The sequence below is a fragment of the Macrotis lagotis genome, chromosome 1, assembly GCF_037893015.1.
Source record: "Macrotis lagotis isolate mMagLag1 chromosome 1, bilby.v1.9.chrom.fasta, whole genome shotgun sequence".
In the NCBI taxonomy this organism is placed as follows: Eukaryota; Metazoa; Chordata; class Mammalia; order Peramelemorphia; family Peramelidae; genus Macrotis; species Macrotis lagotis.
This window is the reverse complement of record NC_133658.1, coordinates 38,473,857-38,501,849: the sequence shown is the minus strand read 5'-3', so window position 1 is coordinate 38,501,849 and position 27,993 is coordinate 38,473,857. Positions and strand designations below refer to the sequence as shown.

The 27,993-nt window shown below is 36.0% G+C and overlaps 1 protein-coding gene across 1 annotated transcript; it reads left to right on the top strand.

Moving 5' to 3' along the window:
• Nucleotides 1-7: 7 nt before the first annotated feature.
• LOC141496001 (uncharacterized) lies at nucleotides 8-24,232 on the top strand. The gene is made up of 6 exons (XM_074197985.1): nucleotides 8-285; nucleotides 15,077-15,204; nucleotides 16,768-16,841; nucleotides 19,194-19,320; nucleotides 20,430-20,555; nucleotides 21,250-24,232. The coding sequence occupies exons 3-6, from the start codon at nucleotides 16,821-16,823 to the stop codon at nucleotides 23,601-23,603; spliced, it is 2,628 nt and encodes an 875-aa protein (XP_074054086.1). The 5' UTR covers nucleotides 8-285; nucleotides 15,077-15,204; nucleotides 16,768-16,820; the 3' UTR covers nucleotides 23,604-24,232.
• Nucleotides 24,233-27,993: the final 3,761 nt, after the last annotated feature.

The window sequence follows — 27,993 nt, the reverse complement described above, 5'->3', positions numbered from 1 at the left end:
AGCGCCCCGCTCCGCCCGGGCCCCGGGAGCGGCCCCTCCCGCCGGGGCGGCCCCCCCCGGGCCGCAGGTGCTTCCAGAAGAGGCCCGAGCGGAAGGGGGACCGGCCCGGACTACAATTCCCAGAAGCCTTCGGGGTACGACGGATGCGGGAGAGACGTTCTGTTTCCCAGACTCTCCCCCGCCCCCGTCTCTTCCCGATGGATTCTGGGAATTAGAGTTCGTTGTCCGCTGTGCGCAGGCGCAGTGCCAGGACTGCGGGAGTCTTGCCTTTTTTTTTTGCAGCGGGTGAGTGATTGTGAGTGAGCGTGAGCATGACCGTGGGTGTGCAAGCGCGCGTGGCCGGCCGCCCCTCCTCGGGGCCTTCTTTCTTCCGTGCTCGTCGCCGCCTCCCCGGCCCCGGGCCGCGGCCGTCTGGACCAGGACCGGCCCGGCACCGCCTCTCTGTGCCCCTCCGGGGATGCGGCGTGGGGGAGGGGCCGAGGGGCCGGGGAAGGGGCGGGGCCGCGCGGGGGGTGGGGGGCGGGGCCAGGGCTGCCTGGGGGGCCTGGACCGAGAGCCGCCCCCCCCCGCCCGGAGCCGCCCCCCCCCCGCTGTGTCCGCCCTCGCCCCCCCCCAGCCCCCCCCGTGAGGGGCGCGGAGGGGGGAGACCGGCGGGGCCGAGGCTCCGGGGCCCCCACTCGTGCGCGGGGCCGGGGGCGCGTGGGGCGGCGCGTGGGGACCGGGCGCGGGGGGCCGGGGGGAGGCTCGCAGGCCCGGCCCCGTGCACACACGCACCTACGCAAGCCCGAGGGGGCGCGGGCACCCTAACAGCCCCCCGGGCCCGGCCCCGCGGCTGGCAGAGCCGGCCCCGCGCCCGGCCCCGCGGCTGGCAGAGCCGGCCCCGGCCCGTTGCGCGGGTCTGGAACGGAGCCGCAGCCGCGTTCGGGCCTGGCTAGGGGTCGCTGCCAGCCCCCGCCAAGTGCCCTTGGAAGGCGAATTCACTAATGTGCCCTTGGGGGCTCCGGAGCGGTGCCGCCGCTGCCAAGCTGTTCAAGCGATTTGGGGCTCTTTAACACCAGGGCCATGATTACCCGACTTCCGAACCAAGAGTCGGTCATGTAAGATCGTTCTGGAAGCGAGGTATTCTTTCATCGCCAATTAATGAAAATAAATCTGAGCTAGAAACAGCTAAGGAACTTGACACTGAAATCCTTAAAATCGGTGCAGTTCTGGACAAGCATGGATGGCTTATGGTTGATGAGCCGCTGCTGCTCGGCTGTACTGTGCGCAGTTTCCTTATTAGTTTGTCACAGTGATGCTGTATGATGGACAGTCTCAAAGAATTTTCATTATTTTCAACTGCGTTGCAGTCAAGATAAACTAACATTTAGCAAGAGCAAAAATCTATCAAACATAAGATCTTAGAAAATTAAAAAAAATTTTTTTCTACTGGAAAGAATATCTCAAATTGAAGATCCAGGGGCAGCTAGGTGGCACAGTGGATAGAGTACCGGCCCTGGAGATAGGAGTACCCGAGTTCAAGTCCAGCCTCAGACACTTAATAATGACCTAGCTCTGTGGCTTTGGGCAAACCATTTAACTCCATTTGCCTCACAGAAACCTAAAAAAAAAACATGAAGATCTGTTCCACAAATTTAATATATTTAATAATAAAAATATTAATGATTTCCCTAGGAATATGTTACTTGAAAAATGTCCTTCAACACATGAAATTGCATCTTTTATTGGAACAGACAGATGAAAGATTTATACTACATTGATTATAATCATCTGCTTGATCTTTATTTTTGGAGGAAATATAGGTTAAGTGACTTGCAATGCATAGTGTTACCCAGCTTGTAAATGGCTGAGGCCAGATAGGAACTCAGGTTCTCCTGACTACAGGGTGGGTGCTCTATCCACTTTGCTTCTTCACTACCCCTACAACTCACTTCACACAACCAGTGAAAAAGCTGGATCATTGAAATGAAATTGATTTGAAAGATTTTCAGGATTTTATAATGTGGAAACACAATATTCTAATCCAAAATGTGGCCCATGGCGTCTGTGGATTTGTTAAATGCTTTAGTAAACAAAGGTGAGAGCTCTCACTAAATTGGCAAATCAAAATATATTTTCTATTGTTTCAATAAAAACTGTTAAAAGTAAGTTTAGACAGTACTGTAATCTAATCATAGCCATCCTATAGAAAACTAGTAAGATAGCACTTGAGCTGGAGCTTTCAATTTAATAAATACAATTTATATGAAGATGGATAATTGTTTAACACATTACCTCTCAGATATTATGACAAGTTTGGGAAAAGAGTTAGTGAACTGGAATAAAACTGCTTTTATCATTTCATGGTTGCAAACAAGGCTGGCTACTGATTCAAGGACTGGCAAAAATCAGGGAAACATTGCCTGAGAACAAATGGCTATATGGAATATACAAGTAAAGAATTTTTTATGTTTCATTATTGTTTGAAAATTGTGTGTCATATACTTTATATCAGTAAAATTTATAATAAATTTATGCATGTAAATAGATTTTTTTCAGAAGACTGATTATTAAACATTTATAAGCACAGCTCTGCTTTTCACCCTCATCATCATCATGGCCTCGTGGAAAGAGGATCATATTTGACTAAAGAATACCTGACTTGAATCCGGGTTCTGTTACTGAACTGTCTTTTTCATGTATTAATTGACTAGCATCTATTAACACCTGCTATGAGCCAGATGCTAGTAACACATAGATAAACTGACAGGGGGCTTATTTTCACTGAGAGAATGTTTACGTTTATCTGGGTGATATTTTGCTATATACATAAATGCACACAAATATCTTCAAGATAAATATAATTTTTGATTGTAGACATGAGTGGCTAGGAAATAATCAATAAAGACTTCATGTTGATATTGATTAGAGTTCAGTTTTGAAGGAAACAAGGAATGCTAACAGACAAAGATGACACAGGTGTGGATGACCCAGAGACAGACAGGAGATAAATATTGGTGAAGAGCAAGGCCAATCTGACTGGACCATTGAGTATAGAAAAGGATGTTTGGGGTAGTATGGATTGAAATGTAGTTTGGGGTCAGATGAGGAATATTTCAGAAACCACACATGGGAGTTTATATTTGATCCCAAAGTTGATAGGAAAGCTTTAGAGTTCATTGAGGAGGGATATGAATTGACTGTGCTTTATGAAAAGATCACTTAAACTTTTTAGGTTACGTTCTCTAAAATAGGGGGATAGGCTAAGATGAATCCTAGGGTTCACTCTACTATTTTATTTAGTTTTCCTTTTCAGTTCTTTTCTGTTTTTTTTTCCTGTTTCTAAAGGTCTAAATTTGGAAATTAATAACTCCTTGTAAAATCCTTTTTTCATCCTGATCCAGATAAAGATTTTAAAAGTGTAAAAAAACAAAATAAAATTCTTTTTCAGACATTAACTAGCTATATTATTTTTGGTAATATAAGTCAATACATCTCAGGTACAATCTAGAAGACCTTTTATTTGACCAGGCTTCCTAACTCTTTTTTTTCTTGTCTTTTGGATCCCTTGATCAGTCTAATGAAGTCTTTAGACTCAACAACCATGTTTTAAAATGGATAAAACAAAATTCATGGGAAACCAATGATCTGTAAATAAAACTAATCTTTACTCATCTAAGATGCTTATATACTATAATATATAATTTGTTATAATTACAGTCTTTATTAAACAGCCTCAGTTTACTCATTTGTCAAATGAGGGTGATAATGGCACTGTATCACAGTTATTTGAGAGACCACATTAAGTAATGTTTGCAGATTACTTTATAATCTTTATATCTATGTGCAAATGACAACTATTAATATTTCTCAGGTCCTTAAAGGTAAACTTAGCTTTAATCCTTTCATTTTGTGTTTTACATATGCATATACATATACATATATACATGTAGGTATAGGACATACTTATGTAATTTTCTTTTTTAAATTTAAATTTTATTTTTCATTGTGAACAAAAACATCAATAAACACGAACATTTCATTGTATAAAGAAGAAGAAAGGGAAACTTGTTGCATATAGTTTTATTATTTTTTATTATTTTTGTGACTATTAAATTTAGCATGATTGTAACAAAGCCCTCCTTGTTTGTGTTCCCTTATAAACTTCAATCTTTCATCTGTGTATCTTAAAACATATTTGTCTTTTTTTGTATATTTGTCACTTCTGACTACTGACCTTCCCTATGTAATTTTTAATCCTATAACAAATAAGTATTATCAGACAAAACAAATTGATAATTAGACTGTGTCTAAAAATGTATACTTCATTCTGTATCCCACTGGAATAGTTAAATGGTGCAGAATCAGAAATAATTGAAGTCATTAGCCAATCTAAAGACTAGAATGATTTAGAAAAGAACTTATAATTTGACTGGAATTTCTGGAATAACTAGAAAGAAGATATGTTTATTTGGATTGACATGATACATTATATTCCATAGCAAATTCAAAATTGGTATATGGTCTAAGTATTGATCATATCTTTAAGAAATTAGAAGAGAAGATGATCTTAAATTTTAAATTTTTTTAAAAATTCATTTTGAATTTAAATACAAAAAAGACAAAGAATACTTCCATGTACACAGCACAACATAAAAAGAGGATTCAATATAAAACAATGAATTTCCATTTCATACTGTTTACCTTTTTTAAAAAAACTAAATAATAAACTTCATTTGCAAAGTTATCCAGTTTTTCTCTTCTTCCTTCTAAGTTTTCTTTTGTTCTATGCTGTGCATTTTTAAATCTTTTCCCCTTATATCTCCTCCCCCCCCCCCAGAGAAGGGTACCATTAGACACATTTATATATGTAAAACCTGAATATGAATAGTATCTTCCTTCATGGGTCCTTTGTAATTGGTTTGAGGATAATACTATGACTTAGGTGTTTCAAGTTGGTCTTTGAACAGTATTTCCATTACTATATCCAATATTTTCTTGGTTCCATTTATTTCTTTCATTATTTCAGGCAAGTTTTTCTATGATTTTTAAAATCAATCAAATCATCATTTCTTATAATACAATAGTATACCAACACAATCATGTACCACAACTTGTTTAGCCATTCCTTCATTGACAGACAGTTCTTCAATTTTCAGGTTTTACCATCACAAAGACAACTGCTATAAATACTTTAGAACATACACATTCCTTTCCATTTTCCCTAAGCACCTTGGGAAACAGATCTAATAATGGTATTGCTGGGTCAAAGGGTATAAAGAATTTAATAACTCTGGGCATAATTCCATATTACTCTCCAGTGTGATTGAATCAATTCACAGTTCCACCAGTAGTTCCACCATTTTTTCCATATCCCCTTCAACATTTGTCATTTTCCCCCTTCTCTTATGTTAGTCAATCTAATTGGTGTTAGATGATTTCTTAAAATTGTTTTAATTTCCATTTTATTAACCAATGATGTTATAGATATTATTTCTTTATGGCTGTATATAGTTGTGATTTCTTCATCCAAAAACTCCCTTCATATAATATAACTTTGACTATCAGTAGTGGAATGACTTATTCTTACAAATTTGAAAAAAGTTCTTTCATTTGAGATATGAAACTTTTATCTGAGAAATCATAAGTTTTTTTTCCAATTCTGTTTTTATTCTAATCTTGACTACATTTGTTTTATTTGTTCAAAACCTTTTTTGATTATAGATTTTGGAAATATCCATTTTGTACCTCTCAGTGTTCTCTATTGTTTATTCATAAACTATTATATCCATAAGTCTGATAGGTACTATGTTCCTTTAATTTTCTGATGATATCTTCCTTTTTATCTAGGTCATGATATACATTTTGACCAAATGGTGTAAGTTATTGGTCTGTGCTCAAATTCTGCCAGACTGTTCTCCCTTTTTCCCTGCAATTTTTTAAAATCAAATAATGAATCATTTTCCCAAAAGTTTATTTCTTTACATTTGTCAAACACAAGGTTACTGTAATCATTTGCTACTGTGTATGTCTTCTCTGGTTCCACTGATATACCTTTCTATTTTTGAATCAGTTCTAGTTAGATAGATATAGATAACTTCCATATAACAGAGTTTCAAATATTATTATTATACCTTCTTTCATATTTTTTCATTAATTCCTTTGATATTCTTGACTTTTTGTTCTTTCAAATGAATTTTGTTATTTTTTTCTAGCTCAATAAAATAATTATTTTGGTAATTTAATTGAGATAGAATTGAATAAAAAGATCAGTTTAGGTAAAACTTATTTTTTTATTATATAGGTTATTTAAATCTGACTTTGTATAAAAATTGTATAATTATGTTTTTATAATTCCTGAGTTTGTACTAGCAGACATACTTCCATGTATTTTATATGATTTACAGTTATTTTAAGTGTAGTATCTCTTATTATCTATTTCAGGATTTTGTTGGACATATATATATAGGGGTGTGTGTATGTATGTGTACGTATATATGTATAAATGCTAATGATTTATGTAAGTTTATCTTCTATCCTGCTACTTTGCCAAAATTATTGTTTAATTTAATTTTTCTCAACTATATTAATATATCATCTATAAAGAGGGATAATTTTATTATCTCATTGTACAGTCTGATTCCTTCAGTTTCTTTTTCTTTTCTTATTTCTATATCTAGCATTTTATTTTTTCCCTTTTTTTTGGTTTATTTATTTTATATTATTACAATAATCTTGTTGTGAGAGTAAACATAAATCCCCCCTCAAAAGATGAGAAATCTCAAGAATAGTGAGAGAGAGGGAAAAAAGTGTACTTCAGTTTGTGTCCAGGTTCCAAGGGCTCTGTCTCTGGGATGAGTTGCCTTCTTTATCATAAGTTCACCAGAGAAATTGCTTCAATATTTCTCCCACAGTTGCTGTTACTAGCTATATTTCCCTCTACTCTATTCTTCCCCACTCTCATTTATTCTATTCTCTCTCCTTTCAACCTATCCCTGTTCAGAAGTGTGTTGTATCTGAATACCCTTTCCCATGATCTCCCCCTCTCTTCTATCACCTGCCCCTCCTTTCCCTCTCCCCATCCCTCCCCCCATTCCCCTTTATCTCATCCCTTTCCTCTCATTTTTCAATTTTTTTTAGGTTTTTTTCAAGGCAAATGGGGTTAAGTGGCTTGCCCAAGGCCACACAGCTAGGTAATTATTAAGTGTCTGAGACCGAATTTGAACCCAGGTACTCCTGACTCCAAGGCCGGTGCTTTATCCACTATGTCACCTAACCACGCTCATTTTTCTCTAGGGTGAGATAGATTTCTATACCCTATTAAGTATGTATATTATTTCCTCTCTCAGCCATTTCTGATGAGAATGAAGGCTCACTCATTCCCCCTCACCTCCCCCCATTCTACTCCATGGTAAACGCTTTTTCTTGACTCTTATGTTTCATTGAAAATCCATCTTTTCCCCTGAAAGAGGATGTTCGGTTTTGCTGGGTAGTTGATTCTTGGTTGTAAATCAAGATCTTTTGCCTTCTGGAATATCATATTCCAAGCCCTATGAACCCTTAATGTAGAAGCCGGCAGAGCCTGTGTAATCCTGACTGTAGAGCCATGGTAGTTGAATTGTTTGTTTCTGACAGCTTTTTAATATTTTTCTCTTTGATTTGAGAGTTTTGGAATTTAGCTATAATATTCCTGGAAATTTTCTTTTGGCATCTCTTTTGGTAGGTGGCCAGTGAATGCCCTCAATTTCTATTTTACCCTCTGCTTCTAGGATCTCAGGGCGATTTTGCTATATTATTTCTTGAAAAATGAAGTCTAGGCTTTTTTTTCCTGGTCGTGACTTTCAGGTAGCCCAATAATTTTTAAATGATCTCTTCTGGATCTCTTTTTGAGATCAGTTGTTTTTCCAATCAGATATTTCACATTTTCTTTTAATTTCTGCAGTTTTTTTTGGTATAGTTTTATTTCTTTCTGATTTCTCACAAAGTCATTGACTTCCTTTAGTTCCATTCTGCATTTGAAGAAGTTATTTTCTTCAGAGAGCTTTTTTAATCTGCTTTTCCAGCTGGCCAGTTCTGCTTTTTAAAGCATTCTTCTCCTCATTTGCCTTTTGGGTTGCTTTTTCCATTTGGCCTAAACTGTTTTTTAACATATCATTTTCAATCAGTATTTTTTTTGTATTTCTTTCACCAAGCTGTTAACTTAGTTTGCATGATTTATCTGTATTGCTCTCATTTTTCTCCCAATTTTTCCTTTACCTCCCTTAATTGCTTTTCAAAGTCATTTTCTTGGAGGTTTTAGATACAGAAGCTTCAACTTTTGTCATCTTCTGAGTATGTATTTTGATCCTTCATGGGACCAAAGTAATATTCTATGGTCAGATTCTTCTTTTTCTGTTGTTTGCTCATTTCCTCAGACTATGACTGATTTACCACACTTCTAAGGCTTTGGGAACAGTCCACAGGGACCTTAATTCCTCTGAGGTCTTATGAGAGGTTCTGACTGCTCTCTTTCCTGGGCTCTGGTCTGGATAACCACAGCCCCTCCCCTCTGCCCTGGAGTCCTGAGGAGAGTCCCTGCTCAGCTATGGTAGTATGGGAGCTCAAACTGCAACCTGAATCTGAGCGTGGGCAACCAGCAAAGTCCTGCCCCAGGGAGAGCAGAGAGATCGGTCTCCCCCAACCCCCTTACCGTCTATGGGCTGAGGGCTCTGGAAGTGCTGGTTGGCTCCATTGATTTCTAGGGCAGATTCTCACCACAGGACTGCTCTGAGGTCAGAGCTCCACTTGGTGCTCACTCTGGTGTGGCAGAGTTCTCATCAGTTGTTGCTGGTGATTCCTTGGCCAAGGTCTGGAAACTGCCCCCTCTGTCACAGACCCAGGCACCTGGCCTGGCTGCATTGTGCTGAGGCTGTGGCTCTTTCCAACCCCTAGTCCTGGTGAAACAGACCTTTCCTGTGGAACTTCTAGGTTGGACTGGGAAATTGAATCACTCAGTCTTTCTGTGGGTTCTACCCCTCTAAATTTTGGCTAGAGTCATAATTTGATGTCTTTTAGAGTTTGGGGGGGGGGGAATGAGTTTCTGGGAATTCCTGCCTTCACACTGCCATCTTGGCTCCACCCCCCCCACATTTCTTTTTTTTAAATCTTATTTAATATTTTTTTCCCCAATTACATTTAAGATAATTTTCATCATTCATTTTTGTAGTTTTTTCCCCTCCCACTATTTTCTCCTGCACCCTAGGAAAACAAGTAATCTGATATAGGTTATAAATGTTATATATATTTCCATATTAGTCAATCTGAAAGAAGAATCAGAACAAAAGGGAAAAACCATAAGAAAGGGAAAAAAGCCACAAACCAAATTTTAAAAAGTGAAAATATTCTGCTTTGATCTGCATTCACATTTCATGGTTCTTTCTCTGGCTATAGATGGCATTTTCATCACAGGTCTTTTAGAATTGTCTTTCATCATTGTATTACTGAGAAAAGCTAAGATTATCATAGTTGATCACTGTACAATCTTTATGATGTACAATGTTTTTATGTTCTGCTTACTTAGCATCAGTTCATATAGATTCTCCCAGTTTTTCTAAAGGTGGTCTGCTCATCATTTCTTTTTTTTATTTAAATATTTTATTTATATGTTTTTCCAACTACACACAATAGTAATTTTAACTAATCATTTTTTGCGAGATTTTGAGTTTTACAATTTTTTCCCTCCTTCCCTTCTCTCCCCCCTTTCCCCTCAAAATATATAGTCTTCTTATAGGAAAATATAGGATCGATTGAAAGAAAAATATGGAGGATGGATTTTAAATATGGACACCAAAGTAGCTGCTCATCATTTTTTTTTTTTTTTAGCAAGGCAAACGGGGTTAAGTGGCTTGCCCAAGGCCACACGGCTAGGTAAATTTTAAGTGTCTGAGACCAGATTTGAACCCAGGTCCTCCTGACTCCAGGGCTGGTGCTTTATCCACTACGCCACCTAGCTACCCCTGCTCATCATTTCTTAAAGAACAATAATATTCTATTACTTTTATATACTACAACTTGTCCAGCCATTCCCCGATTGATGAGCATCCTTTCAATTTTCAATTCTTTGTTGCTATTACAAAAGTTGCTATAAATATTTTTGTACAGATAGGTAGGTCCATTTCCTTTTTGGTTTTTTTTAATCTTGTGGAGATACAGACTTTGTTGTGGCATTGCTGAATCAAAGGGTATAAAGATACTTTTTTGTCCTTTGGTCATAGTTCCAAATTGCTCTCCAGAAGTATTGGATCAGTAGACAACTTCACCAGTAATACATTAGTGTTTTAGTTTTCCCTCATCCTTTTTAACATTTGCCATTTTTCTTTTTTTGTCATATTACAGGGTGTGACAGGTATGGAGTAACAACTCAGAATTGTTTTAATATGCATTTCTCTTCATCAATAGGATTTAGAGCATTTTTTCACATGACTGTAGATAGCTTTGATTACGTTGTCTGAAAGCTACCCCATCATGTCCTTTGATCATTTATCAGTTGAGAATGGCTCATTTCTTTTTTTTTTTCCATTTTTGTAAGGCAATGGGGTTAAGTGACTTTCCCAAGATCACACAGCTAGGTAATTTAAATGTTTGAGACCAAATTTGAACTCAGGTCCTCGTGACTCCAGGGCCAATAGCTGCCCTGATAATAGCTCATTTCTATAAATTTGACTTAATTTTCTGTGTTTGAGAAATGAAGTCTTTATTAGAGAAACTCACTCTAAAATTTTTTCAAAATAATGATTACCAAATATGTATTTCTCTCCATTCTATTTCCCCATTTATCCTACTCTCTCTTTTTACTATGTTTATTCTCTTAATCTCACCTATACAGTTTGGTGTTAGAGGTTTTTTTAATTTCTTTTTTTGAGTTTACTTTTTTAGTTGTACTCAATTTATTGGTCTGCTCTTTATTTTATTGATATAAGCATTTAGATATATAAATTGTCCTCTGATTACTGCTTTTGCTCCATCCCATAGTTTTTATTATGTTGTTTCATTAATAAGATTCTCTTTAGTGAAATTATTGATTGTTTCTATAATTTGCTCTTTAAGATTAGGTTGTTTCATCTCCAATTAGTTTTTCAAGAATCTTTTTTTTAGATTTTTGCAAGGCAAATGGGGTTAAGTGGCTGCCCAAGGTCACACAGCTAGGTAATTATTAAGTGTCTGAGGCTGGATTTGAACTGAGGTACTCCTGACTCCAGGGCTGGTGCTCTATCCACTGCACCACCTAACTGCCCCTACAATTAGTTTTTAATCTGTGTTTCCATGGTGCCATATTGAATATAATTTTATTGTATTGTGAGCTAAAAAAGGAGACATTTGATAGTTTTTCTTCATTTAACTTTAAAGTTTTATACCCCAACATATGGTCTTTTTGTAAAGATACTATGTATCACCAAGAAAAAGAAGTCTTCCTTTATTTTTCTATTCATTTCTCTCCAAATAGCTAGCATAGTTAGCTTATCTAAGATTCTATTTACCTCCTTAATTTCTTTTTTATATTTTAGTTAGGTTTATCCAATTCTGGGAGGGGAAGGTTAAAATCTCCCCATTGTAGTATTGTACTCTCTTCCTAACTGTAATTCATTTAACTCTTCCTTTAAAAACTCAGATGCTCTCTTTGGTTCATATAAGTTTAGTATTAATATTTCTTCATTGCACATGGTATCTTTTGTCATAATGTAATTTCACTGTTTTTTTTTATTTTGGCTTTAACTATGAGATCATGATTACTATCTCTGCTTTTTTTTTAATCTCATCTGAAGCACAATAAATTCTACTCCAGCCCTTTAACTGTGCTCATCTCTCATTTTTAAGTATATCTCTTGTAAACAATATATTGTTGGATTCTTAATGGATTTTTAATCCATTCTGCTATCCATTTCCATTTTATGGGTGAGTATTCCATTCACATTCAAAGTTATAATTACTTGTTTATTTCCCTCCATCCTGTTTTATCCTTCTCATCTTCTCTTTTTATCCTGTCTCTCCTCACAGTCTTATTTTCTTCTAACCTCTACCTCCCTAGTCCACATCCTTTTAAAGAATCCCTCCCTTATCCTCTTCCTTAATCTCCTGGCCTCTCTGAGATTTCTTCCCTTATCTTCTCTCCTACTCTCCCATTTCTTGATTTATACTTCTAAAAACCCTTCCCTTATTCTGTCTCCTGGCCCTCCTATTTCTTTATAAATTTAGAAGACCCCGTCTAGAATAGCAAATATTCTAGAAGGGACTATAAACCCCTTCTAGAATATTTGCTATTCCCTTTTTAACCCAGTTCTACTGGGAATAAGGTTTCAGTACTACCAGCCCATATTTACTTCTGCCCACATCCACTGCACTAGTTCTTCCACTCATGCCTCATTTATTTAAGATAATTACTGCCCTTTACCTCTTACAGTTTTATTTTTTAAAATCATCCCATCATACTCAGCCCAACCCCAAACCTTCCATCTATATATGCTCTTTCAAACTACCCCAATTAATGATAAAATTCTTAAGATTATAGATAACATTTTCCCATATAAGAAGTAAAATGTTTGATGTTATTGAGTACATTTTAATTAATCTTTAGTGTTTACCAATAACTGAAAGTCTTTAAATTTATTAAATGTCCAATTTTTTTCCCATTCAGGATTTCTCAGCCTAGCTGGTAAATTATTCTTGGTAGCAAACCCAGCTCCTTTACTCTTTAAAATATAATGTTCTAGGGGTGGCTAGGTGGTGCAGTGGATAAAGCACCGGCCCTGGAGTCAGCACTACCTGGGTTCAAATCCGGGTTCAGACACTTAATAACTACCTAGCTGTGTGGCCTTGGGCAAGCCACTTAACCCCATTTGCCTTGCAAAAAATCCTCAAAAAAAAAAAGATATAATGTTCTAAAAAACTCTTTGATCTTTTAAAGTAGAAATTATTAAGCGTTTGTGTTATCCTGACTGTATTTTTATAGTATTTATGTATTTTTTTTCTTTTTGCTTGTACAATTTTCTACTGAACTTGGGATCTTTGGAATTTGGCTATGACATTTCAGTTAATATTCATCCTAGGATCTCTTTTAGGTGGTGGCTGGTGAATTTTTTTTCTATTTCTATTTTACCCTCTTGTTCTAAAATTCAGGTTAGTTTTCCTTAATGATTTCTTGTATTATCTTATCTAGACTCTTTTTAAAAAAATTATAACTTTCAGGTAGTCCAGCAATTCTTATGTTATTCCCTTTCTTTGTTCTCTAGATCAGTTAATTTTCTAATTAGAGGTTTCATATTCTCCTATTTTTTTCCTTTCTTTTTGATTTTGTTTTATTATTTCTTAATAACTTATAACATCATTAACTTTCCCTTGCTCAATTTTAGTTTTCAAGGAGTTATATTTTCTTCCTTAATTTTTGGATCTTTTCCCAATTGGTTGACTTTCTTTTCATAATTTTCTTCTATTGCTTTTTTCCCCCCTTTTCTACAACTTCTATTTGATTTTTTTTTTTGCAAGGCAAATGGGGTTAAGTAACTTGCCCAAGGCCACATGGCTAGGTAATTATTAAGTGTCTGAGACCGGATTTGAACCCAGGTACTCCTGACTCCAGGGCAGGTGCTTTATCTACTTCGCCACCTAGCTGCCCCCTTATTTGATTTTAAAAGTCCTTTTTAGGCTCTTCAGATCTTATACTTTTCCTGGCAATGTGTAGTGTACATCATTTTTTTTTAAAACGAGATGTAATAGAGGCAATTCTAAGTTCTAGAAGAAAAAAATCATTTACATGAAATTGAAGTCTTTTGACTTTTATTTTCCTTTATTATTATTGTGGCCATATAATTTATTCTCATGGTTTTGCTCATTTTACTTTACATTTTCTACAAGGCTTGGTAGATCACTTTGAGTCTGTCCTGTTAGCCATATTTTTGTATATATTGGATCTATTTGAATTCTTATTTCATATTTTTTTTTTTAGCTTTTGCAAGGCATTGGGGTTAAGTGGCTTGCCCAAGGCCATACAGCTAGGTCATTATTAAGTGTCTGAGGCCAAATTTGAACTCAGGTACTCCTGACTCCAGGGCCTGTGCTCTATTCACTGTGCCACCTGGCCGCCCCAAATTCTTAGTTCATAATCTGTAATTTCTGCTGAGTAATATGATTGTTGAGTCATGGAGTATGAACAGTTAAGTTACTTTTGTTACATAATTCCAAATTGAACGTAATTAGGCTCCTTCATAGCTTCCCCATTAGTTGCTTGTCTCCTGCAGCTCTCCTAATACTAATACTAGGTTGGTGAGAAGATTGAATGAACTAATATTTTTTTAAGTATTTTCTAGACTTTAAAGTGTTATGCAAATACTCCCTAATATCATTATTCCCAGGTTTTCTTATCTTTGCTGATTTATATGCTGTGTTTTTATTTTATTTTATTTTATTTTATTTTTGTAATGTGGATCATCTTTGGGTTGCCATTTGATGTTTGTAATTCTTTTGAAAATAGCTTGTTGATCTTCTTAGGCCACTTATCTGTTATGGCACTAGTTTTTGTTGTACTTCTGTGTCAAGTTCTCTGTTCATTTTAGAAACCAGAATTTTATCAGTGTTATCTCACAGCCTTTTATAGATCACAGACAGTAAGTATCTCAGCATTCCCAATTTTAAAATCTTTTAATACTTTTGAGTTTTGTAATTTGAACTTTTAAAAGTAGCTTGGCACCTTCCTACTCCCCTCATACTTCTGTCCTTCAATAAACGTATCTCTAAATACCTACTATCGACCAGGAACTATGCTTAGATCTGGGGATAGAAATAAAAAAAACAACAAGGTCACTTCTGCCCTCAAGGAACTTTAATGCTAATTGAGATGACAAAACACAAAAGAAAGTTGAAAGCTATATGTTGGATAGTTTGTGGGTCATTTCCTTATTAGTCATTTTTATTCCTTATTTTCCTGTCCTGCCAGAATGTTTTCTTTTTTTCATATGCATCTTAATTTATTTCATTAAATATTTCCCAATTACATTTTTAAATGTTAATATTCATTTAAAAAAAAAAGTTGAGTCTAAATTTTCTCCTCCTCCTTCTTCTTCCCTAGCCCTTAAGAAGACAAACAATGTGATATCAATTATCCATGTGAAGTCATGCAAAGCATTTCTATATTAGCATGTTGCAAGAAATAATAGTACACAGGAAAAAAGAAAAATCAAGAAAGTGAAAAAAAAGGTATGCTTCATCATTTCCCTCTCTGGAGGTAGACAGCATTTTTCACCACTTTTTCTGGGGATTGCATTGGATCATTGTCTTGTAATATTGTAGAGTTGCTATTTCTTTCAAGGTTGACAATTGTTACAGTGTTGCTGTTTCTATGTACAGTGTGGTCCTGGTTCTGCTCACTTGCTTTGCATCAGTTTATATAAGACTTCCCAGGCTTTCCTGAACTTGACCTGCTTGTCATTTCTCACAGCATGATACTATTCCATTATGAGCATTTACCACCACTCCTTCAGTTAGTCCCCAAATGATGGGCATTACCTCAATTTCTAGTTCTTTGTCATCACAGAAAGAACTGCTATAAATATTTTTGTTCAAATGGACTGTTTTCTTTCTTCTTTGTTCTCTTTAGGGTTTAGACCTAGAAATGATATTACTGCATCAGTAGTTCAAAATTGTTCTCTAGAATGGTTGAACCGGTTTGTGACTCACCAGCAGTGCTTCATTGCTGTAAAATTTTCTCTAAATTTTAGCAAATTAATTTCATGCATATCCTATGAGGAATAGAGGGGAATAGAAATATTTTCCTTAATTCAGTAAGGGGTGCCATTCTGGAGAGAATCTGGAACTCGCCCAAAGAGCAATAAAACTGATCATACCTTTTGGCCCAACCATGCTAACACTAGACCTATATCTTAAAGAAATCAGAGAAAATGGGAAAAAGTCTCACATATTCAATTCAATAGAGGTGATTGAGCCATGGAGAAGTTGGTTTGTAAACTCAATATTGTGAGGATTAAAATTGTTCCACCGACAATAAAAGAGACTAAAGCAGAGCTCTGAGTCAATGGTACTTTATTAAAAGGTCCATGGTCCTTTCTAATGAAGTGGACCTCAGATCCTCCTCTTGATCTGAGATGTCCCCTTCTTCTAGGACCTTGTATTTTTAAAGTTTTAATACACTGTATCACCTGGACATTCTAGAGCGACTAGAAAATTTGAAATCCCTTTGATTGACAAATGATGCATAAGCTAAAATAAGGAAAAAAGATTTATCAGCAGGGTCATGAGTTGGATGAAGCACATGCATCTCCATTAGCTAAATAAGATGGTAACCTACTCATACTGGGCAAAAGATAATGATCTGGAGGCATAAAAATAAAATGGAAGATTTTCCACTTCATTGAGTCACTTCTGATGCACTGATCTTCAAGACAAGGCAAAAACAAGGGTGTAATGCCTCTGTGTAATCTCTGATTATGCAAATGATCTTACAATTTGCATCTCTCAGCTCTGCAGAATGAATTTAAAGCCTATCAATTTCCTTTTCTGGAATTATCTCTTAGAACTTTCTAGAAGCAGTGGTTTAGAATCCAGTTCTCATGCACTAACATCTGAGGCTTTACCCTTTGATTTTAGATAAAAGTAAGTTTGTTCTTGGGTAGATTTGACTTCTGTTTCTATAGAGGACCATGGAACTGAGGCCCAAGTTGAGTGCTAATAGTTTTATCTTTGTGAGTTTAGGAAATGCAAGATAAAATTAATTTTCTGCTTAACATATTTCTCCTTCCCCAGTTTTGCCTTCTTAAGACTTTGATGAAAAAGTGAGAATCAAGGTGGTAAAGAGAATGACTTCTGAATGCTTAACAGTAAGTTATTTTGTTTTCTCTCACTCTTGAAAAGTAGTTTCATTCCTAAAAGTTGAACACATTTCATTCACTTTAATTCCTCTTTTCCCCAACAAATCATTCTCTCAGGGACCTAGATATCAATTATTCTTTCTTAGAAGAGTTTGATTCTCCTTATGTCTGATATAGGGCTCCTGGAGTTAATATCTTTTTTACAAAATGATTTATTTCCTATCTACAAAAATCTTTTCTCTCCCTCCTACTTTCACCCTTTGTCCCCTCTCCCTTCATTGGAGAAAAACAACCCTAATAGTCAAGCAAAGCAAATTATTGTCTTTTCCAGGTCCAACAATCTGAGGCTCTTTCTAGATATTTAGTCCTTCATCTCTCTCAGGAGGGGGTAGCATGCTTTATCATTTTATAGTTATTTTGGATGGAACTTCCTTTTATATTATTACTTCCTGAATTTGTAATAATTATATTAAAATGATATTGACTTTTGTGAGTTTATCCTGTAATAATTTTGTGAAATGATTTTTCTAAAATACAGGGCTGATCATGTCATTCTGCCCATCCCCCATTCAGTAAACTCCAGTGGCTGACTTTTGCCTCCAGGAATTAATACAAAATATCCTTCATAACCAAAATGTCCTTCATAATACAAAATGTCCCTCCTACCTTTCCAGTTCTACTCCCTGACATGAATTCCTTGATCCTGTGACAGTGGCCTCCTGACTGTTCTGAAACAAAATACTCCATCTTTCTGCTCTGGGCATTTTCTCTGGCTATGTCCCATGACTAGAATACTTTCTCTCCTTGCTCCAACTGCTGATCTCTCTGTCCCAACTAAAACTACCTGGGGAAGTCCTCCCCAATCCTCTTAATTCCCTCTTTTAATACTTCCTTTATATTTTATATATAGCTTGTTTGTATGTGCATATTTGCATGTTGTCACCTCCCCCCCCACATACACATACTACACAATAGATTGCCTCTTTTTATGCACTTAATTGTACTAATACTTAGAACATCACAGACACTTAATACACGATTATTGGTTGTTTCAATAAGATATATTACTTCAGTTCCAATAATCATAGCTTTCAGTGGATTCAACTCTCAAGGATCACATTTCCTTGATAACAAATATTGACTACAATCTCACATAGCTAACAGAGATTCATCTTAAAAACTTATACCTTATCTTCTTGTAACTAGTACTCAAGATAAGAAGATACTTTTTCATCCCTCAGTCAACTTTACACAAATGATTTAGCTTTAAAATGCTTAATAATAAATAACAAAAGACTCAGTATAGGATGTATAAATATAATAATCCCAAACTATGTATAAAGAACAGTGTATGTGAAATGTCTATAGTAAAACATATTCAGTTATTAACTATGTCCAAATGGATATAAACATAGATTACTGTTCTCAGAATTCCTTTAAACAATGGAAACATCTTTAAGGTGACTACTCTACACAGGTTCTAATTCCAGATTAAATAAACAATTATTAAATTGTTTCTTATTAAATTAACACAGGATAGTTCATAAGTTACTACTTCCACTAGCATAACTGACTGCACTGAAATCCTAAACAAGAATATAAAAGAGATTCCTGGCTTTAACCTCACAACTTAATAGATTCACATAATTGTTTTACAGGTCTCTCTACCTTTGTCTACTTATACTGGTATCATTTTGAAACAATGAGATATTTCAGGAAATGACTTTTATATATTTGACAAGTTTAAGTACTGATTTAACTCTTGCTTAGACCTTGAAATGATTACAAATTCATATCAGAACAACCAGGTCCATTTCACTTCTTTAAATCATTCAGATGTCTTTAGTATTAATTTACTCTCTAACTGATTCAGCATGGCAGTGACGAACTTCCACTGTTTGCCTATCCCGATTACAAAAATTTCCTATGAGAATTAAAAGCAAGGACTTATAGTTAATACAGCATTAAACATTTTTACATGGCTATTGTGGGAACTTATTTTGCTTCACTGTGCATACTTTTTGGTAGATTTTGTTTTTATTTCTTTTCTTTTTCAATGGTAAGAGAGGTAGGGATAGGAAATAAATGCTTTTTAATTAAAAATAAAACCTTTTTAAGAGTAACATGTCTCATTGTGCAGAATGATTTGTAAGATTGACTTTGAGCAATAAATTAAAATTATTTATTACTTACAAGGTTTAGCATAAAGTGGGGAACATGGTAAATAAATTGACGTGAAATATTCCAGTTCCTTGACTCTATGGAAACTATTCACTTTATGTTCAACCAGTTTCATGTCTTCCTCATGTTTCACATGAAGAATGGTTCTTGAATGCATAGGAATGTTTTTCCCTATTTCAGAAATTGTTGACATTACAAGATGTGGTTGTAGACTTTACTCAAGAGGAATGGAACTTGTTGGATACCACTGAGAAGGACCTTTTCTGGGATGTTATGCTTGAAAATTATGAGAACTTTGCCTCCCTTGGTAAGGATATCTTTTTTCTCACGAATTATTAGAGTAGTTTTACCTTCTCACTTCCTAAAGGTTATGGAATGCCTAAGTGGTTTGGTGAATTCTGACTTGGAATTTAGAGGTATTTAGAGGTTTCATGAATTCATGTAATGTAGTAAAATCCTCACATCCTTTGGTATAAAGAGACAAGTTGTTCCTGCTCCCTCTCCAGAGGAAAGGCCTTGGCTTTATATAACTGGAAATCAGACTTTTATTACAGTGCATCCGAAGCTATACTTTGCTTATTTTGTGCTGAGGAAAGATAAAAGTTTTTCCATCCAAAACTCTATTTTAGTAGCTCTTTGAAGATATGGAAGATTTCTCTAGTCTTTATAGAGATAAACCAATTGTGTTTGAACCTAGGTCAGAGATCCTGTTATTTATCATCCACATTTGATATAATTGACCCATAATAAATAGCATCCTTAAGAGATCTTTCCTTGGGGTGGCTAGGTGGTGCAGTGGATAGAGCACCGGCCCTGGAGTCAGGAGGACCTGAGTTCAAATCTGGCTCAGACACTTAATAATTACCTAGCTGTGTGGCCTTGAGCAAGTCACTTAACCCTGTTTGCCTTGCAAGAGAGAGAGAGAGAGAGAGAGAGAGAGAGAGAGAGAGAGAGAGAGAGATCTTTCCTTGCCTGCTCTATGTTTTCCTTTTTTTCCTTTTTTAAAATTTATTTAAGGCAATGGGGTTAAGTGACTTGCCCAAGGTCATACAGCTAGGCAATTATCAAGTGTCTGAGGCTGGATTTGAACTCAGTCCTCCTGACTCCAGGGCCGGTGCTCTATCCACTGCACCACCTAGCTGTCCCTTGCTCTCTGTTTTTCTAAAAATAAAGAGATTAAGATTGGATTCTTTATTTTTCCAGTTTTTTTAATTTTATTTTTTCCAATTACATTCATTTTTGTAAGATTTGAGTTTCATATTTATCTTTCTTCCTCTCTTCCCTCCTCCTGCTCCAAGACAGCAAGTAATCTGATATAGACTTGTACAATCATGTTAAATGTATTATAGCTAAATATGCTACTCATATTGTGAAAAATGAGTAAAATTAAACTCTCAAACATCTTACTGTTCTCAGCATCTTTTCAAAAGTTTCCACATGAACAAGGACTTCTAGATTCCAAACCACTTCTGATTTCACAGTTAGAGAGAAGGGAAGCACCATGGTTGCCAATGGGAGAAGTGCTAAAAGGCATTTATGTGGGTGAGTGAATAAAAATCATGCAAATGGTTATATAAAGTTACAAACTACACTACAACTAGTCCATACAGATGTATTATCTTTGAAATGTTAGACTAGACCTGATCTAAAAAGACCCCCAAAACTTTGGAGAAGGATTGTGGTTGTACTTTTTTATCTTATATTCTCCTGATATTTTTGGTTTTATATTTCCTTGCAGCCTCAGAAAGAGTTATTCCTTGTCCAAAAAGATATTTTATAAGATTTTGTTAAATAAATTGTTAAATATAGTCACCTATTCTCTATATCTAACATGCACCTCTTCATACATCTTAAAGAAAATGAGCTTCATTATGTGCAAACTGTTCTTGTTAAATTGATGTTGATTTGGGGGAATTAATACTTTTCTAAAAATGAGTAACTTTTTTGCCATATATTCTCCTTGGTGTAAGAAATCTTTTTGTTAGAAATAACCACTTTCCCTTTTTTTTGATAATTTGATCATTAAGACATTTATGAAGTCCTCTGTAATTAACTGTTCTAGGAATGTTCTTCTACCTGTATCAGATTAATATTCATTCTTCTTCAAGAATGTGGTAGTATATGATGATGTTGATGAGGACAGTGATAAAGATCAGTAGCAGCATCTAGAACTTAGTATGAATTAATTTAATTTTTTCATTGAACATTGAATATTGAAACTTTTTACCCCCTTTAGATTTTCTTCCTGAACATAATACATTTGAATTGAAATGCAGTATCCTCACTACACAACAGAAAATCCCAGAAAAAAAGTGGGTCCATGAATATGACAACCTTAGGAAGAGCTTTAATCTTTTTTCAGATCCAAGTGAACATGATAGAATTTGCTTAGAAGAGAAACTCCATAAGAAATGCAAGAAGGCCTTCATTCACCATTCAAAACATATTTCTTACCATAGGTCACATACTCAAGGAATACTCTCTAAATTTGATGAAATTGCTAAAGACTTCAGCATCAGTTCACAGGTTCCTGAATCTCAAAGTGTTTATAGAGGTGAGGAGAAAATTTTTGAATGTAATGAACATGGGATAACTGATCACAGTAAACAATATCTAGCTGCACATCAAACAACTCATACAGGAGAGAAATCCCATAAATGCAAAGAATGTGAAAAAGTCTTTAGTTCTTGGATAAACCTTTTTCTCCATAAGAAAATTCATAGTGGAGAGAAATCCTACATATGTATTGAATGTGGCAAAGCCTTTAAACAGAAGCAACACCTTAAAATCCATAAGATGATTCATTCTGGACAGAAGTCTTATGAATGTACTATGTGTTTCAAAGTCTTCAGTAATAAAAACTATTTAGACCAACATAAAAAAGTCCATACTAGCAGTATACCCTACAAATGCAATAATTGTGGAAAAGCATTCTGCCAGGAATCACACTTTATTAAACATATGTTAATTCATACTAGAGAAAGACCTTTTGGATGTAATGAATGTGGGAAAGCTTTCAGCAATAAACACTACCTAAGCAAACATCAAAAGATTCATATTGGAGTGAAACCCTTCAAATGTACTGAATGTGGGAAGGCCTTCAGCAGCAATAGCTACCTAATTCAGCATAAAAAAATTCATACTGGAGTGAAACCCTTCAAATGTAATCAGTGTGGGAAGGGCTTTATGAGTAACAGCTATCTAATTCAGCATCAAAGAATCCATGCTGGAGGAAAGCCCTATAAATGTTATGAATGTGGGAAAGCCTTCAGTAGTAACAGCTACCTAATTCAACATCAGAGAATTCATACAGGTGAGAAACTGTATAAATGTAATGAATGTGAGAAAACTTTCATTAGTAATAAACAACTCTCACAACATAAAAGAATCCATACTGGAGAGAAGCCTTATAGCTGTAATGAATGTGGAAAAACCTTCAGGCAGATGGGACATGTTGAAACACACAAAAAGATTCATACAGGTGAGAAGCCTTTTGAATGTAATGAATGTGGGAAAGCCTTCATCAGTAATCAACAGCTATCCCGACATCAAAGAATTCATATTGGAGGGAAACCCTATAAATGTAATGAATGTGGAAAAGCTTTCAGTAGTAATAGCTATTTAACTCTACATCAAAGAATACATCCTGGAGGAAAGCCCTATAAATGTAATGAATGTGGTAAAGTCTTCATCAGTAATAATAATCTAATTCAGCATCAAAAAATTCATCCTGGGGAAAACCCCTATAAATGTAATGAATGTGGGAAAGTCTTCAGCAGTAATAGCTACCTAATTCAACATAAAAGAACTCATACTGGAGAGAAACCCTTCAAATGTAATGAATGTGGAAAAGCCTTCATCTGTAATAGTTACCTAATTCAACATCAAAGAATCCATACTGGAGGGAAGGCATATACTTGTAATGAATGTGGCAAAGCCTTTAGCAGCCATCAAAAGCTCACTCTTCATCAAAGAATACATACTGGAGAGAAGCCCTATAAATGTACTACATGTGGTAAAGCCTTCAACAGTAACAGCTATCTCATTGAACATCAAAGAATCCATACTGGAGAGAAACCCTATAAATGTAAGGAATGTGGCAAAGCTTTCAGGCAAAGTTCATCACTTATGCAACATCATAAAATTCATACTGGAGAAAAACCCTATAATTGTAATGAATGTGGAAAGGCCTTCAGGCAAAGCTCATCCCTTATGCAACATCAGGTAATTCACACTGGAGAGAAACCCTACAAATGTACTGAGTGTGGCAAAGCATTCAACAATAATCAAAATTTATCACGACATCAAAGAACTCACACTGGAGAGAAACCCTATAAATGTTATAAATGTGGGAAAGCCTTCAGCAGTAATAGCTACCTGACTCAACATCAAAGAATTCATACTGGAGAAAAACCCTATAAATGTAATGCATGTTGGAAAGCCTTTAGCAGTAATCAAAAGCTCTCAAGACATCAAAGAGTTCATACTGGAGAAAAACCCTATAAATGTAAGGAATGTGGGAAAGCCTTCTGTACCAATTCTAGATTTGAAGCACATAAGGCAATTCATTCTAGAGAGAGACTTGTTTAAATATAAGGTATGCAGTAGAGGCTTATTTTTGAGACCCACATTATTCATGTGAAGCCATTCTGGGAGGAAATCTTAAACAAAATGCATGTGTGAAAGCTTTCTGCAGAAAGGGAACCTGTTAAGTGAAGGATTGAAATCTTAAAAAACATGACTTGATGCTCCCAAAGATACATTGAACTTATTGTAAAGTCTTCATATAAGCAAGTTACTATACATCAGAGTTTTCATAATGAAAATGCATTCCAGGTAATGAATGTGTGCAAACTTTCAAAGATACTTCATACCAAAAAGAGGAACCTGTTAAAATAATGAATGTTAGAAAAAACATTCAGGCTGAATCAGATCTTTGTAAATAAAATTGTTATCATAGGGAATTAAATTTTTCCCCAGAAACATTCCCCCAAAAATCTTACAAAATATCTGATAATACTGATGCAATTCTTTATGACTAAAATCCACAGTTCCTGACAGAATTCATACTAAAGATTAACTGTGCATTTATTATAATGGAATGATGGTTTGAAAAATTATGCAGAAATCATAAAATTTCAGAGTTAGAGGGGACCTCAGAGAATATCTTGTTCAAATTTTATCAGAACAAGATTGTTCTGTATACTATACAAATTCTCAACCAGTCCTTGTCCTTTAATGGGCGGGGGGGGGGGGGGGGGGAATCCACTGGTTCCTAAGGAAGTCTTCTCCGCTTCTGGACAGTCCCTGTTAGGAGGAAGATTTTCCTTATATCAAGCCTAAATTTACCTCTTTGCAATTTCCATTCCTTTTTCATACATAGACTCTCTATGGCCCAGGAGAATGAATCAAATCCTTCTTGCCTGTGAGAAACCATTATATGCTTGAAATCAACTGTAATAGATAACCTATTTTAAATTCTTCAGATAAAATATCCTCAGTTATCCTCATATGATTTGAACTCATACATCAATCACCATTTAGGATGCTTTCCTCCAGACTCCTTAAACTTCTTTCCTAAAACATGGTATGCAAATCTGATGACAAAATTCTAAATGTACTTCAACTGAGGTTTTCATTTGAAGTAGTCACTACTGTCACTGTCTTATTCCTCTCCTAATGGAACCCAAGACTGTGCTATTTTGGCTGCTCCTTAATGAGCCTATTATCCACTAAAATTCCAGATTTTTTCCTTATGATCTACCTGTGTACCTCTATGTACACTTGTTCAGTTGAGGTTTTGAACTCAACTGTAAAACTTTCCTTTTTTTCATTTCATCATACTCTATTTAATTCAGTTTTGTCAGAAGTCATCTTTTGGAATTCTGACTGTGTTAGCTGCTCCTGCACATTTTGTATCAGCTGTAAATTTGATAAGCATGGCAATTCACCTTTAACTAAGCCATTAATTAAAATATTAAGCATATCAGGGTTTATCTCAGATCCCAGGAACATTGTACCAGAAAATACCTTTCAAGATGACAGTAATAAAATAATAATAATAATAATAGCAGCTAGTACTTATATCTGCTGGGATCTAAGCATTTTACTAATCACTTTACAAAGAATATCTCATTTGGTTCTTATAACTATCCTGGGAGGAGCATGCTATTACCTTTGTTTTACAGGTGAGGAAACTGAAGCAGAGAGGGTCTGTGACTCTTCCAAGACCACACTGCTAGTAAGAGTCCTCAGATTTGAATTCAGACCTTACTGACTTAAACGACTAGTGGTGTCATTCACCATATACCAACTGACATAAAGTAGTTATTCATCATGACAGGCAAAGTGTCAGATTTTGTAAACCAGTTATAATAGCATTTGTTGCTTTGAGAGAGAAAATGTCCATTTTTCTATTAACATTCAGGTGATGGTATTCTAGATGCTAGAAGAGATTAAAGGAAATGTGGTTTGTGGCTACATGTGGATCACAGGATCCACACAAAATTCCTCTCCTCCCCCTTTCTGTGCCCCCTAAGTTGTTCCAACCATGGTAACCTTGGAGTAAGGATTCCAGACAGTCTGGCAGAGAAGCCCAGGAAATCAGGGTTGTCTGCATGTAAGTTGAGCTTGGCTTGCCAATTGTGCCCTGACAAGAATTAACCTTGGATGACTCCCATCACTCCTGCACAGGCACTTTAGAATAAAGGAGATAAAAACCACTCATCCATTCTAATGGGATCTGCCACAAGTTTATCTTATACCATCCTAACTCGGCCCTCCCTATTGCTGGAAAGTCCTCCTATATACCTCCTTTGTCAACTCCACTCTTCACAGAAGCTCATTCAAACCTCCTGTTTCCCTGTCCCCTCACTTTTCCAGATGAGAACTCCACCTCATATTTTACATTACACATTGAGGCCATTGATAGTCGGCTCCTTCTCCTCTTCTGTTCCTCATTTATCATTCTTGAGCCTTCTGCCACTCTCTCTCCTTCAATTCTATTTTACATAATGGGGTAGCCTTACACTTTACCAAAGCTAACCCCTTTACCTGCTCATGTGATCTCATTCTGTTCTGTCTGTCTAGTTTAACAGATTTCCCCCTCTGTCATCCCCACTTTCTCTCACTTATGTTCAATCTCCCCCACTGGCTCCTTTCCTGCTGCCTACAAACATGCTCCTGGTCTTCCCCCATCCTGAAAAAATCCTCACTTGATCCTTATATCCCCAATAACTAACATTCTATACTCTGCTGTCTTTTGTGGCAAAACTTGAAAAGACTATCTACACTAGATATGTCTACTTTCTCTCTTCGTAACCTTTTAAAATCCAGCCTCCAGTCTCATCATTCCACTGAAAGTGCTGTCATAAGGTGACCAGTCATCTCTTAGTTGCCAGTCCAATATTTTCTTCCATAAAATGACCAATATGGAAATGTTTTACATGTTTGTTAATGTATAATCTATATCAAATTGTTTACCATCTCAGTGAAGGGTAAAGGAAGGATTAGAATTGTGGAACTCAAAAAAAAATACAACAATAACAAATGTTAAAAATCATATTTACAGGTAATTGGGGGAAAAATAAAAAATAATATAAGCTCTTTGAAGGAAGAAAATTATAGTTTTTTGGAGTTTTAGAATCTTTGGCACATAGTAAAAGCTTAATACATTCTTGCTGATTCATTCATTGATGTTCAAGTAGAGAAAGATCATGTTTGGTGGGGGGTGGGATTCAGGGAAGTAATGCATTGTATTTGCGTTTGTGCTGAGTCATAAAGAATCGTGGCAGTTTGAAGGGAACAAACATTAAGCACCTACTACAAGAATTTACACACAAACACATCCATACAAACTAATTTATCTTCACAGCAACATTGGGAGTTAACTGATGTTATCCTTATTTTACAGATGAGGAAACTGAGGCAGGCAGAGGTTACTCAGGGTCACACAACTGGTAAGAGTCTAAGGAAGATTTTCCTTTCTCCAGGACCAGAATTTTGTCCAGTGCATCACCTACTTCCCTCCAATAGGATAGATAGGATATTTAGGTAAAAGATAGCAATGGGAAGCATGTTACAGATTTATGGAGCAATTTGAACAGTCATGGTGGCAGGGCTACATGCATATTTTTAGCAGAGATTATAATCAAATTTGTCTGGATCATAACACGTGTATAAATATAGCATATGTATGGGAAATATAATCTGTACTATTGATGGAGCTCTAAATTAGTCCAGTCATTCTGAAAAGGCATTTTGATTGATGCCTAAAATGTTGCTGAAATATTCATGCTTTTTATTCCAGCTTTACCACTCCTAGGCCTCTACCCCAATAAGATCAAAGAGGTTCCGCATTTATAAAAACATTTATAGCAACTTTTTTTCATGATAGCCAAAAGTGGAATTAAAGGAGTGTTCTACTGGGAAATGGCTAAACTGTGGTGTGTGAATGGAATGGAATAATTTTGCCATAAGAAATGAGGAAATGGACATTTTCAGAAACATCTAGGAAGACTTCTATGAATGGATACAGAATAGAATGGACAGAACTAGAGTTTTTACATTGATAACATTACAAAGAAAAATAATTGAAATACTCTGATCAATGCAATGATAAACCAAGAGTTCAAAAGAATATGGATGACCTCTTGATAGAGAGGTCATGAACTTAAAAGGTAATAATAGACATACATTTTTTGACATGGTCAACACAGGAATTTTTTCTGGACTATGTAGCTATGAATTGAAGGTTTTAAAAATTATTCTTAGGGAAGCTAGGTGGCGCAATGGATAGAGCACTGGCCCTGGGGTCAGGAGTACCTGAGTTCAGATTTGACCTCAGACACTTAATAATTACCTAGCTGTGTGACCTTGGGCAAATCACTTGATCCCATTGCCTTAAATAAATAAAATTTTGAAAAAAATATTCTTTACTGAATGGAAAGAAGGGAAATGGGAGGGACCACTTAATTTTTAA

Coding starts and splice junctions, on each gene's coding strand:
- LOC141496001 (XM_074197985.1), top strand. CDS start 16,821: ATGACTTCTGAATGCTTAACA. Junction 16,842..19,193: donor TGACTTCTGAATGCTTAACA/GTAAGTTATTTT, acceptor TCCCTATTTCAG/AAATTGTTGACATTACAAGA. Junction 20,556..21,249: donor GCTAAAAGGCATTTATGTGG/GTGAGTGAATAA, acceptor TACCCCCTTTAG/ATTTTCTTCCTGAACATAAT.